The sequence below is a fragment of the Vanellus vanellus genome (assembly GCF_965231255.1).
Source record: "Vanellus vanellus genome assembly, chromosome: 12".
NCBI classification, from domain to species: Eukaryota; Metazoa; Chordata; class Aves; order Charadriiformes; family Charadriidae; genus Vanellus; species Vanellus vanellus.
Genome location: NC_138917.1, coordinates 22,025,186 through 22,039,212, shown reverse-complemented (window position 1 = coordinate 22,039,212; position 14,027 = coordinate 22,025,186). Strand labels below are relative to the sequence as shown.

Here is a 14,027-nt window from a genome sequence, read left to right as displayed (position 1 = left end):
GGCTGTGTAGGGTTGTACTGGGCCATACTGGGCAGTACAGGGCTGAACTGGGCCACATTGGGCTGTACTGGGACAAGACTGCACTGTGCCATACTGGGCTGTACAGGGCTGCACTTGCCCATATGGGACTATACCATACCCATACTGGGAAGTACAGGGCTGAACCATGCCATACTGGGCTGTACTGGGCCAGGACTGTACTGCACCAAACTGGGCTGTGTTGGGTTGTACTGGGCCATACTGGGCTGTACAGGGCTATACTTGGCCATACAGGACTATACTGCACCATACTGGGCAGTACAGAGTTGAATTGGGCCATACTGGACAGCACAGGGCTGAACTGGGTCACACTGGGCTGTACTGGGACAGGACTGCACTGCACCATACTGGGCTGTACTGGGCCATACTGGGCTGTACAGGGTTGTAGTTGGTCATATGGGACTATACCACACCATATTGGGCTATACAGGGATGAACTGGGCCATACTGGCCACTACAGGCCCTGCCCCCCCCTCCCCCCCCCCAAGGACTGCACTCAACCCCACTGCCACAGGTTGTCCCCCCCCTGTTCCCACTGACACCTGGGGGGGGGCTCAGCTTGAAGCCAGCACCCCCCCAGTACCCCCTCCACTGCGAGGCCACTGGGGGGGGTGGTGGGATGACATGGGTGACCCCCCCACCACCAAGGAGAAGAGGTGGCACTGGGATTCCACCAGCATCACCACCTCGGGACTGGTTTCCTAAACTGGGGTTGGGAGGGGGGGGGGCAGTGAAACAACCCTTGGGATACCCCTGAGGCTTTGGAAGGGAAGAACTGGGAGGAACTGGGAGGAAGTGGGCGGGGGTCCGCTCTAGCAGTACTTGAATTTATTTGTAAACTGTTCTTTGGTAAACGATAAAAACTCAAGAAGAGACTAAACGAACAAAAACCACTTCCCCCCCCCAAAATAATAATAATAATAATATATATATATATATGATCAACCAGGCAGATGGGGTCAAAAAAATACAAGTTTTCCCCCCAAAATGGGATTTTAACCATCTACAGCAAACTCAAAAGCTGCGGGGGGGGCAGCGGGGGGACGGTGGGTGCTGAGCCCTCGAATGGGGGCTCAGCACCCACCGTCCCCCCTCTGTCCCCACCCCCCCACCCCAGCAGATGGGTGCTCCCCTATTGTGCTCATTTTTGGGGAGGAGGAATGTGGGGTGAAGGTGGTGGTGGTGGGGGGGGATATCCTACATGGGGGGCTCGTTGCAGAGGACGATCTCCAGTTCCTTGCGGTAGAGTTTGCCCCCGTCGGAGAGGTTCATGATGCTCTTCCTGTAGTTGGTGAGCTGCTGGATGTTCATCTCCTGCAAGGAACGGGGTCGGGGGGGGGGCTGGGTACCCTGTTTTTCTCTGGGGGGGGCACCCCCAAACTGGGACACCGCCCCCCAGTTCCCCCATGGGGACACACAAGGTTGGCATCTGGACCAGCATCTCTCCTGGTCCCTACGGAGGGTGGATGCAGGGGGTGGAAGATGCTGCTGGGAGAGGGGAGGAGGCATTGGGAGGGTCCGGGGGGGGCTGAGTACCCCATTTTTCCCTGGGGGGTACCCCCAAACTGGGAGATGCCCCCCAGTTCCCCCACGAGGACAAGGGTTGGCATCTGGACCAGAATCTCCCCTGGTCCTCACGGGGCAGGGACACATGGGGTGGAAGATGCAGCTGGGAGAGGGGAGGTGGCATTGGGGGGGTCCAGGGGGGTCTGGGTACCCCGTTTCTCCCTGTGGGGACACCCCTAAACTGGGTGGCTCCCCCCAGTGCCCCCCTGGGGACACAGGGTTGGCATCTGGACCCGCATCTCTCCTCGTCCCCACAGAGCAGGGACGCAGGGGGTGGAAGATGCTGCTGGGAGAGGGTAGGAGGCATTGGGGTGGTCCAGGGGGGGCTGGGTACCCCCTTTTTCCCTGGGGGGGCACCCTCAAACTGAGACACCCCCCACCCCACCTGATCCCCCATAGGGACATCTGGACCAGCATCTCTCCTGGTCCCCATGGACCAGGGATGCAGGGAGTGGAAGATGCTGCTGGGAGAGGGGAAGAGGAGGAACTGGGGGGTCTGGGTACCCCATTTCTTCCTGGGGGGCACCCCAAAGCTGGAATACCCACACCCCCCTTCAGTTCCCCCCTGGGGACACAGGGTTGGCATCTGGACCAGCATCTCTCCTGGTCCCCACAGGGTGGGGACATAGCAGGGGGAAGATGCTGCTGGGAGAGGGGAGGAGGAGGAATTGGGGGGGATCCGGGGAGGCCCCCCCAGCTCCATCCCACCCTTCTCTTCCCCACTTACTTTCTTATTCTTCTCATAGAGGTCTTTCAACAGCGCATCCAGCTCGTTCTCGTCAATGAAGCCGCTCCCATCCTGGATAACGAGGAAGGGACGTCCGCAGGGAGAAGGACGTGAGCCCCACAACCCCCCCCCAACGCGCCCCCTTCGCCGGGGCCAAACCCACCGCTTACACCCCAAATCACAGCGGGGAACCGACCCAACCAAAACCATGTAAGTTTGGGGGTTGTTTTTGGTTTTGTGGGTTTGTTTTTGTTTTTGTTTTTTTTTTTTTTCTCTGAGTTATATTTATGTGGGGTGGTTTTCCGGGAGCCTCCCTCCCCGCCCCCTACCTTGTCGTAGAAGGCAAAGATGGCGTTAAACTCCTCCGAGGACAGCTTCATCCCCTGGGCAAGGACAAAGGGACACCGGGGCGTGAGGGATAGGGCACGGGAATTGTTTTATTTACTGATTTTTAATTATGGTTTTACCTGAAACTTCAGAAGGAAGTTTTCTTGCACAGGCAGAAGTCTGAAAAAGGAACGAGGATGAGGATGAGGGGGAAGCAGTCAGGAAAAGGCGCTTTTTTTTAATCCGAAAGGACTTTTTTGCTCAGAAACAGGAGCGAATGAAAGAGGAAAACCATTTTCCTCAGAAGCTGGGGCAAAATCTTCCCAGATGCGAACGTTTCGGGGTGTCACCCCCTTCCCCACCGCTTCTACCTCACCACCCGGGGACCTTACCGGGACATCTCCGAGAGTCCCAGCTTCCCGTCGCCATTCATGTCAAACATCCGCAGCTGTCGGGACACAAGAAGCAGCACCGAGTCACTCATCTCCTCCTCCTCCCCTTCCTCCCACCTGCCGTGGGGTGATGACACCCCCGGGGGTGGAGGACCTGTCCTTGCCCAAGTAGATAGAGCCATTGTCCCCCAGGAGGTCCCACTCACGATGGTCTGCGTGTACTCCTGCAGCTTGGGCTCGTCATAGGGCCGGTTTGCCTTCTTCAGCAGGTCCGACAAGAAGCCCTGGAAGGACAGACCTTCGCTGGCTGTCCCACCATCCCCGGTGGGGATGTCCCACCCTTGGGGACCTGTCCCAGCTCCCCCCCACCGCGTGCCCACCACCCACCTTGAGCTCGTTGGCTTCGATGTAGCCGCTGCGGTCGGTGTCGTACCTGCGCCAAGCCTGCCAGGGAGCCCGCCGCCATCGTTAGCGTGAGTTTGCACACCCCCCCCCTCCAACACACGTGTGCCCTCACAGCCCCCCCACCCCCCATGGGGTCAGCTCACACCCCCCCATCTCGGCTGGCGGTGGCCTCACCGGTCCCTTGGGGCTGGATGCTTTTGTTCAGCCCCGTGCCAGGAGTTCAAGCGCTATTATCCTCACCCCGGCATGCGAGACCGGGCTTTAATATTTGATTGCAGCCCACAATTAAACAATAGCACCCCCCACCCCACCCTCTCATGCCACGGGGGGTGGGGTGGGGATCCTCTTTCGGCCATCACCTCCACCTCGGCCTCATTTTCCGAGTGCAAGCTCTGCCCCCCCCACGGATGCTGCACGTCCCCCTCCACCCCCAGCCGCGTTTCGGTCCCCGTCGGCAATTTCCCTCCTGCCTTGCCAGGTGGGTTTCACCCCGTGCGAGGTTTTGGGGTAGCCCAGAGCAGCGTTATCTGCTTCAGCGCATCCCTTAAGCGCTAAGGACTGACCATTAGAGGGGGGAATTTACACAAACAGCTCCAAATCCCCGCAGCTCACCTCCCCTGGAGACCGGGACGAGGCGCCCGAGGAGCGCTGAGGACTGGGAAAACTCATCATGCTCCCGCTCTCCCCCCCACCAAACCCAGCACCATCCACAGCAGGATGCCCCACCTTGCCTCCCGGTGCTGAATTAAAGCCAAAAGTTTGGGGGACACCGGGGCAGGGGGGGTGGGTTGGGCAATGCCAGCACCCAGTTGTTTCTCTGCGGTGGAGCCGGGCACTGGGGACCAAATCCGGTGGGAAGCACCACCTGCCCTGCTCACCTCCATGAACTCCGAGCTGGAGCCCACGTGCTGGCGGAAACACAGCAGGAAATTCTCCTCCGTGGGCAGGATCTGGGCCAGCTGCGGGAAACACGAGTGTCAGGGGGGAGCATGAGCATCCCAAGGGGTGGAGGACCACAAACATCCCAGGGAGGACCACGAGCATCCCAAGGGGAGAGGATCATGAGCATCCCGGGGTGGAGGACCACGAGCATCCCAAGGGGAGAGGATCATGAGCATCCCGGGGTGGAGGATCATGAGCATCCCGGGGTGGAGGACCACGAGCATCCCGGGGTGGAGGACCACGAGCATCCCAAGGGGAGAGGATCATGAGCATCCCGGGGTGGAGGACCACGAGCATCCCAAGGGGAGAGGATCATGAGCATCCCAGGGTGGAGGACCACGAGCATCCCAAGGGGAGAGGATCATGAGCATCCCGGGGTGGAGGACCACGAGCATCCCGGGGTGGAGGACCACGAGCATCCCGGGGTGGAGGACCACGAGCATCCCAAGGGGAGAGGATCACGAGCATCCCAGGGGGGGAGGACCGCGAGCGTCCCAAGGGGGTCTGCCAGGCCAGCATCACTCACCTCTGCCATCTCAATTTTCCCATCCGCGTTTTTGTCGTACTTGTGCATGAACTCCTTCATCTTGTCGCCCAAGTTGTCGTACTTGGAGTCCTGCTGGCAAGGAGAAGGGATGGGAGCATTTACCCCACCTCCCCGTGCTGGTGTCCCCCCCGCCGGGCTTCCCTCCTTGGAGGTGCCATTCCCCAAGGAGATGGCGCTGATGTCAACCTGCACCCTCGGGTGGGAGGGAATGGGGGGAGGAAGGAGCAAAACCAGGGGGAAAACCAGCAAAACCCTTACCACACCCGCCCCCTTCCTCGCACTTTCCAGCTCCTGGAAGAAGTTTTCCAGCTCTTTGCCTTCGATGTAGCCATTTCCTGGGGAAGGATGAAATGCCATTAAGACACCACACACCCCCCTCCCGCTCCCCGGTGTCAGAGGGCGGGAGGTGAGGGAGAGATGTTCCCGGGGGACGCAGCGCTTGTCCCCACCTGCACAGGGACACTGCTCTGAGGCGACTGCGGCAGTAAAGAAATGCCAGCCGATGGGGAGTGTTATACAAACCCGAATTTGCAGAGAGCCGGAGCCCACCGTGTCGTAGCCACTTGTAGGGTGCAGGGGGCTTTGTCCCTGTCCCCACCCCAGGGGACTTTGTCCCCATCCCGGTGTTTGCTGCGTTTTTCTGCATCTGATGCTGTAACCCGGTGGTTTGATCAAACCACTCCTCCCTGAGCATCCCCCCACCAGGGCTGTCTCCTCCCGACCCGCTGCGGAGGACCGGGATCAGCCCGGGGCGGGGGTCACCCCCCCCAAAGCAGGGAGCCCCACACTGGTCTCCAGGGTGGCCGGGGGCTTGGAAAGGTCCCTGTCCCATGTACGTCCCCCCAACCCTCGCTGTGCTGTCTGTGGCTCCTATGGAATCCGGAGCATCCACGGCTCTTCCCTGCCCACGGGATGCTCAGCGGCAGGACGGCTCAGCCAGGACCCAACCGTGCATCGCTCCCTCCATAGTGGCTCTTGGTGGCTTCGAGGGGGTGACAGGCACCAGGGGACTGCAGCGAGGACACCGGCTCCGCAGTGCCTGCTAGAAATCCTCCCTCCCACCAACATCTGGGCACAGCTGGGGGATGCTGCCCAGGGCAGCCAGGGCTCTTCCTTGCGGGCATCTCTCCCAAACCCCCTCCCCATTTCAGCCTCCGGAGCCCTGGACCGCGGCGTCCTGCTCTGCACTGCCTCCGGCATCGTCACCCGTGGGCTCCCAGGCGGCATCTCCTCCCCGCTGCAAGGCGGAGGCTGGGAATAACCCATCCGCATCCCGGCTGGAAGCGCCCGGGGATGTCCCAGGGCACCTTCCTCTGCTGGTGACCGCATCCCGACAGATGAGCAGCATCCCTCCCTCCCCACGGGGGTCTCGGGTGATGCCGAGGTACCAGTGTGAGCCGCCGAGGGACTTGGTTTTCCACTCCCTTTCCCGGGGACTTTGCTTTTGCGGGTGCGGGAGAGCCCCAAGCTCCTTTGAATTCAGTTGGAAAAAAATAAATCAGCAAGAGTTTTGAGCTGGGAAAAAGAATAACGCCAAGAAAAGCCGTGGCCGGTGGCTTGGTTTTCCCCAAGCAGCAGCTGGGGCAGGTCTGACATGTGTCCGCAGAGCGGCAGGGTGTGGAGCGCTGTGGAAAATCCCCTCGGGAGAGCCACGGCTGCTCCGTGCAGCTGCACCTCGGAGCCGTGGGGCAGCTCAGAGACACCCGAGGGGACATTTCGGGGGCTGGAGGAGCCTTGAGGGGAAGCGGGTGAAAGCCCCATCGCGGGGGGGTTAAGGGCAGGGAAGAGTTTGGGTGAAACAGCCCCGTCTGGGTCCCTCCATCACCCCGCGCCCATCGGCAGAGGGAAGCAGCCGGGGCTGTTGGAGGTCCCACCCGGTGCGGCCGAGCATCATCCTCATCAAGGCCACCATCTCCCCTGTTGCCCGAGTTCCCTCCTGTGCCGGGCAGCCACCGTGCCGCAGCCTTGCCCTGCCTGGGGGCTACCGGCCAAGCTGGATCCGCGCCGACCTCAGTGATTTGGAGATGACGGAGCACATCCAAGGGCGCAGCGGGACGTGCCGCAGGGCGCCAGCTGGACACCCACACCGGGAGCTGCCCACTCCCACCGGGGGCGCGACCCTCCCGCCTCCCCCGACCCCTCGGCTGCTCCAGTGCCAGCTCCAGCGGTGACAGCCGTGCCCGTGTCCCCCCGGAGCTGCAGAAGGGACCCCGACGGTGCGGGCAGGAGAGCATTCAGCGCAGGTTGAGCTGCAGCTCCAGCAGCGCAGCCGGGGATGCTGCGTGACGCAGTTCCCAGGAGGATTTCGGTCCCCAAACCTCCCCAAGGGGACAGGAGAGCCGGGGAAGGACAAGAGCCTTCCCCTGGGCAACTCTCCCCCGCGGGCTGAGCCTCCTTCGCCGCACCACGGCACTGAAAGAAACTATTTTCCCACCAAAGCGCTGCTGGTTTTTGCATCCCCCCACCTCCATCCCCCTTTTTAGGGTTGGCAGCGATGGGGACCGGGGGTGGCATGGCCAGCTGTGACTCTGTGGGGAAGTGACATCCCCGTTGGGGACGTGGCCGCTGCCACAGCATCCCCGAGGAGAGGTTGTGCGGGGCTGGGGAGCAGGCGAGGAGGGACCGGGAGCTCCAGCCATGGGGGGGACCCATTCCTCACTCCCGCTGCGGGCAAAGGACACCCCCTCTGTCACCCCCTCACCTCCAGGGCAAGAGGGTGGACCCAGGAGCCAGGCTGGTGGCCCCCACACCTCTGGGCCACCCAGGTGCCAAGGATGGGCCACCATAGAGGCAAGGGGGCTGATGGTGGGCACCGGGCAAGGATTTCCCGGGGGGGGGAAAGGGAAGCACCCCGGGAAGGGCAGGACCCCACAATCAGCACCTGGAGGTGACACCAGCCCTGAGTGCACCTCAGGGAGACCCGGGACACCGCCGGGCTCAACGTCCCGCGGGCTGGGGGCTGCTGCCGGCGCTCCCCAGCCTTTTCCGGCAGGGAGGTCCTGGGGTGGGGGGAAGGTGACCATCCCCTCGATCCCAGAGCTTCCCCGTGACGGGGCTGCACCCCGGGGGCTCTCCATCATCTCGGGGGGGCTCTCCATTGCTCCGGGGGGGCTCTCCGTCATCCCCGGGGTGTTCTCCATCAGCCCCGGGGTGTTCTCCATCAGCCCCGAGGGCTTATCATCGCTCCGGGGGGGGGGGTCGCTATCATCCCCGGGGGGGGGCTCTCCATCGCCCCGAGGGCGCTCTCCGTTTGCCCCGGGCTGCGGCAGCAGAGGCTTTACCTCCTCCTCCGGTCTCCCCCCGACGGGCTGCCCGGCGACTCTCTCCCCCGTCCCCGCTCCCCGCGCTCCCGGGGATGCTCAGCCCGGTACCCTCCCCACCACCGGTTTTGGGGCGAGAGTGGGGTTAAGTTGGGAGGGGGTGTGCCCTCCCCGCCCCCCCGCCGCCCCCGGGGACTGACCGTCGGCGTCGAAGTGTCGCCAGACGTCGAGGAACTGGGAGGCGGTGAGCTCGGCCAGGTGGAGGTGCGGGGCCTGCTGCGGGCCGGCCATCTCCCGCTCCCGCTGCCGCCGCCGCTGCCGCCGCTGCCGCCGCCGCCGCCGCCGCCTTTTATACCCGCAGCCGCCGGCGCCGCCCGCCGCCGCCAGGGGGCGCCGCTGCCCCGGGACACCGGGCGGGTACCGGGCTGGGCTGGAGGGGGGAGGCGACATCGGGACAGCATCATCGGGACATCGGCACCGCCACGGGGGTGGGCATGGGGAGACGGGGGCGATCGGACACCGGGGCACCGGGACGGCACCGGGACACCGCGACCGGCGGGGGCAGCACGGAGGACTCGCGCCGCTCGTCGCTGTCTTGTCATCTGCCCCTGCCCCGTGTCACCTGCCCCGCCTGGCATCGCCTGTCCCTGCACCATCACCTACCGCTGCCCCATGTCACCTACCCCTACCGTGCCACCTACCCCTGCCTCGTGCCACCTGCCCCGTGTCACCTATCCCTGTCCTATGTCACTTACCCCTATCCCGGGCCACCTGCCCTCACCCCATGTCGCCCACCCCTGCCCTGTGCCACCTACCCCTGCCCTGTGCCACCTGTTCCTGTCCCATGCCACCTATCCCTGTCCTATGTCACCTACCCCTGCCCCATCACCTACCCCTGCCCCATGTCACCCACCCCTGCCCTGTGCCACCTGCCCTCACCCCGTGTCACGTACCCCTGTCCTGTGTCACCTACCCCTGTCCTATGTCACCTGCCCCTGCCCCATCAACTACCCCTGCCCAGTGTCACCTGCCCTGCCTAATGTCACCTCCCCCTGACACCTAGCCCTGCCTTGTCACCCTGCCCTGGCCTGCCACCTCCTCCCGCCTGTCACTCCATCCCTTCCCCGAGTCCCTGCTTCCCCTCCTGTGCCGTCCAGCCCGGCTTCGTGTCACCCAGCCCTAGTGCTGTCACCACATCTGTGAGCCTTGTCACTGCCCCCCCCCCCCCCCCCCCGCCTCACTGTGCTCCTGATGGCAGCTCATGACACGCTGTTCCCGCCGGGAGGAGCAGGACGGAGGTGCCCCCAGTGCCACCGCCACTGAGGGACCATGCGGTGGCCACAGCGGGGCTGTCACCTGCAACCCACAGCTGGAGACATGATACCCAGACACTTGTGCCCATCTTTTGGAGGAAAACCCAAGGAATCCTCGGATACAGGCTCCGCCATCCCTGCTGGAGGGGGGACTCCTTGGAGGGCTGGGAGTGATGCTCAGCCCAAAAAAGTACCGTTTCTCACGCTGCTTCCCCTTGCCACCCACCGGCTCCGTCGGGGGATTTCCTTTTCCCGAGTTTTCCCAAACAGCAGGGAAATTTCCAGGCCCAAACAAACAGCCACTATTGGGGGTTGTCACCGGCTCCAGCGCAGCCTGCCCAGGGGAAGCGTTGCCATGGCTACGGGGGGGGAAAAAAAATCATATAATTCAGCTCCAGAGAGAAGGCTCGGCCGATAGAAGTGCTTAATTAAAGATGAGAAGAAAGCAGGAAAGTTCAGACGTGCGCAGAGCAGGGATGTAATCGGCAGCAGGCGGCCGCGGGGAGTTATCGGGGGGACCGCCCATCCTGCCGGGTGCCGGTGCCTCTGGTTTTTTGTCTTTCGGCTGGAAGAAAAGGGGGGTATGAAGTGCTCCCCCTGCAAAATGACAGAGACCACGGCCCTTTCGGGAGCAGGCTTGGGGACTGGGAGATGACCCCAAGCCTGGCTTTCATGCCGTGGGGAGCTGGGGCAGGGCAGGATGCCAGACTCCGGGCACGGGAAGGGAGATGCTGCGCCAGCATCCCACGGAGAGAGCCAGGCTGGGACACAGAGCAGTGGGTGCCCTTCTCCTCCCTGCTGCACAACGCAGCCTTCAAGCACGCCCGGAGGCACCGAGGGGTGTCCCAGGTATTCAATTCACATTTCCCAGGGTCTGGCATGGAGAGGAGTCCCAAAAAAGCATCTTTTCCCCATAATTGGAGCACGGTTTTCCCCAGCAAAGCTCATTGCTTTTCCATCCCCCTCCCTCCAGAGCAAAGTTTTCCCTGGGGGCTGAGTGCGAACACAGGGCGGGTTTGGGGATGTGTCCCTGGGCTGGGGGAAAGAAGGGGCACAGGGGAACACCAGGTCCTCAGTACTGGTCCATCACCCTCTCCACGGGGAGCAGAGCCCCAGGTCAGCAGACCAGCGCTGTCACACTGTTCCAGGACACCCACCTCACCACTGACAAAGACCCAAGGATGCTCCAAGTTGGCACCTGGGAGGAAAATTTGGGCTCGGGCAGTGCCCTGAATCCACTCCCCACCATCCCTGGGGAAATGCTGCACCCAGAGGGGCAAGAAGGGCTCCTCACTCCAGGAAGGGGTTTGCTAAGACGGAGAATGAGAGTTTTGGAGAGCAAGCTGTGGAGCGGCGGGGTGGTCGTTCTGTTTCAAGCCATCCCCCAGCACGGGTGTCCAGGCTCCGGGCATGGCAGGAGAGAGGATGTCCCCTGTGCAGGGAGAGAGGCTGGATGGTCCCTTCCAGCCTTCACCCATGCCCTGGCTGTTAAACCAGCTCCTCTCTGAACATGCCATCAGATTTCGGAAATAACAGACCATCACGCCGCTTACAGAGTCAGGCTTTAATTCAGCAACGAACTGAGATGCGCCCACTGCCACAACGCGCACCGCACCGCTCTCCCTCGCTCCGCATATTCAGCCTGGCAGGGAAGAGTTTAATTCGTTCCAGCATATGAAACCCTTGTGGGGAAGACCTAAAGCTTTTTTTTTTTTTAGGGAAAAAAAAACCAAAAAGCCCCACCATAGCAGAAATCACTCAATTCAACAGCAGGTTTTCAGCAAAGAGAAACATCTAAGGGAATTTTAATAACTTGAAGGCAAAGCGTATGTTCCGCTGCTGAGCCGAGACAGATAGGACTTGGGTGTTTTTGTTGGTTTTGTTTTGTGTTGTTTTTTGTTTGTTTTTTTTTTTTTTTTTTTTTAAAAAAGCATTTTGGTTTACTTTTATGTAGAAAAAAGTGCAAATGGTGAATCTCAAAAAAAAAAAAAGAAAAAGAGTCTAGGAAACAGAATCTTGTAAAGCAGAGGAGATGGAGCACATGATCAGGTTCGTTCGGGGAGGATGCAGGGTGGTTGTTTCTCAGATGACAGCAGACATCTCTGCGTAAAGACTCACGGTATGGTCCAGGCAAGGGTTGTATCAGAGATTTCTCTTCTCGCCATCAGGCTTTCATGTGAATCGCTCATGAAGGCATCGATACATCATCTCCATCTTCTCCAGGGGACTTGGGAGCAGCAGGACCCCACGAGCTGAAAAAATTCCTTTGGAGTGATGATTAAGGAAAAGGCCAGGGCTGGTACAAGGGAAACGAGGGTACAAGGAAACCAGGGCTGGGAGGGAGTAAAGGATGGATCCCACCGCCACGGGCACTGCAGTGTGGGACAGCCATGTCCCACAGGATGCTCTGTGAGGAGCATTAAGGAGACCGCCTCCTGCCTCTGGTGTAGACAACTTGCTGCAACGATACCACCGCAGTCCATCACACCTTTCAGCTGCTCAGAAGTTAGTTGAGGTCCTTTGGTTCTTGGCATTTTCTTCATCTGAGAGTTCCCCAGCCCAGCGGGATCGGTAAGAAATACCCGTGCAAAGCTCTGGTCAAGCATCAGTCCTGATCATGCCGAGCTCTGGTCCCCCGGGGCTGTCCTCCAGCCTAGGGGGGTACAGCTAAGCGACTCCCTCCTTTCTAACTGGCACAGCAAACAAAAACACTGTTTTCCAGATCACAGCAGGTTTTATTTCCGCCCAGTTTCCCCCTCCCCCCCATCTCCCCCCACTTGCACCACTGTATTTCAGCCTTTTGAAAAAGAAACCAGAAAAGAAATATGTTGGATTAAAACTACCTCCAAAACCAGACAAATCCACTCATTAGTTGTATTTCCCCCCTCTCCCCCAAAGCACAAGCAAGATCCCTTCCAAAAGTCCCCAAGGCATTCCCCACCCCCCATCCTCTCATCACACACAGGGACAAAAATCAGGATGTTCATGCAGAGTTAGAGTCATCCAGGTCAACCCCGGGGCAGCAGAAAGAAGAGCCCCCAACTGTTAGAGGGCTCGAATGCTATTTAGAAAAATATTTCTTTAAAAACAGGCGTAGTTTGCCAGAGATTTAGTCGCGCGGTAGATTTTTCAGATGAAAATTTAAGTTGCAGATGTATTCAGCGCGGTACAGGTTCTGCCTCCAGTACCGCTGGGCAGGAGCGGACACAGGCGCTGCTGCCGCCCTCCTCCTCATCTCCAGCCTGGCTTTGAGAAGCCCCGGCACAACGGCGGGGTTTTGGGGATGCTTCCCTTCCCATGGCAATCCAGCCTGGCTCCGATTAATTAACGGAGTCTGCTGAAATCCCAGCCCTTCGCTACTCCGGCTGCTCTCGAGCTACAGCGAGCTGCACAGCTGTCTGCCACTCACACTCGAGAGACTTTGTATTTACCGAGTATTAATTAGACGAATGTGAAGCACCATTTTCTAGGCAGGGGAAATTATCCGCTCTCTCTTTCTGCCCTGTAAGAAGCCCATATCGGGACAAGTCTGAAAAGGGAGCAGGTAGAAGCGGTTCCTTCTCGCTCTGCACAGCTGCCACTTTTCATATTTCACTGCTTTTGCTGCCACCGTTGACGAGCGCTTCGCTCCTGCTAGACCCGAAAAGGCAACAGCCTTGTGGAAGGAGGAGCTGGAGTCTCTCTCCCTTTGCGTATCGCCACCAGAGCCGGTCCCTGAGACTGTCTCGACAGTCAGACCCACCAAGCTGCTGTCTCAGAGGGCTCCTCCAAGCACCAGGAGCTGCTGAACGAGCAACCCAACCAGTAGAGCGCAGGCAATGAACCTTCCCCTCCAGAAGCCCTCAAGACCAGGCTGGGCAGATGTTTTTCAGGACCTATCACAGATGACCCCACCCAGGAGAAGAGAAGGGGATGAGGTGTCCACTCCGACATCTCTCCTACGCCTGAAGTGCTACCGTTTCACGGAAAACGCGCACAGCGCAACTGGTGGTGGCGGCGGCGGCAACATCTGCACCATTAATAACACAGCAGTTGACACCAGTAATTGCAGCGCGAAGGGCTTCAAGCAAATATCCATCCGGAAAAAAAGAAAAAAAAAAAAGAAAAAAAAAAAAAAAAAAAGGACTCATCAGGCCACAACATCCTTTTGCCCCTGGAGCTGAAGAAATGTCACAGAAGGCTGAAAGCTGCGACGGAGGGCGAGCAGCAACGGGGAAACAATTGATCAGCTAAATTTAGGAAGGCTGATTGGGAGCTCTCCATGACCAGTTGGGTGTCTTTGGTTCAGACCACTGCGTCAGCCGAAAACATTTAGCTGTGACAGTGATGGGCTTTATAGAGAACTCCAAGATAAATGAAGGGAAAAGGTTACCTAATAATTACAGTCGCTGTATCACATCCAGCTGCATCCACAGCTCAGCTTGACCTTTGGGGAACAATGAATAATGCACCGTTGTGGTGAATAGTCACCCTTCCGTGATAGACCATTGGCACGCTGGTTGAAGAGAA

At 59.9% G+C, this 14,027-nt stretch overlaps 1 protein-coding gene across 1 annotated transcript; it reads right to left on the bottom strand.

Moving 5' to 3' along the window:
* Positions 1–1,140: 1,140 nt before the first annotated feature.
* Positions 1,141–8,496, bottom strand: CALB2 (calbindin 2; the record flags this gene model as incomplete). The annotated part of the gene is made up of 11 exons (XM_082489367.1): positions 1,141–1,353; positions 2,333–2,404; positions 2,662–2,715; positions 2,800–2,839; positions 3,052–3,107; positions 3,258–3,335; positions 3,439–3,495; positions 4,335–4,415; positions 4,925–5,014; positions 5,204–5,280; positions 8,406–8,496. 11 exons carry the CDS (start codon positions 8,494–8,496, stop codon positions 1,237–1,239), a joined length of 813 nt encoding a protein of 270 aa, XP_082345493.1. The 3' UTR covers positions 1,141–1,236.
* Between the last annotated feature and the right edge of the window lie 5,531 nt (positions 8,497–14,027).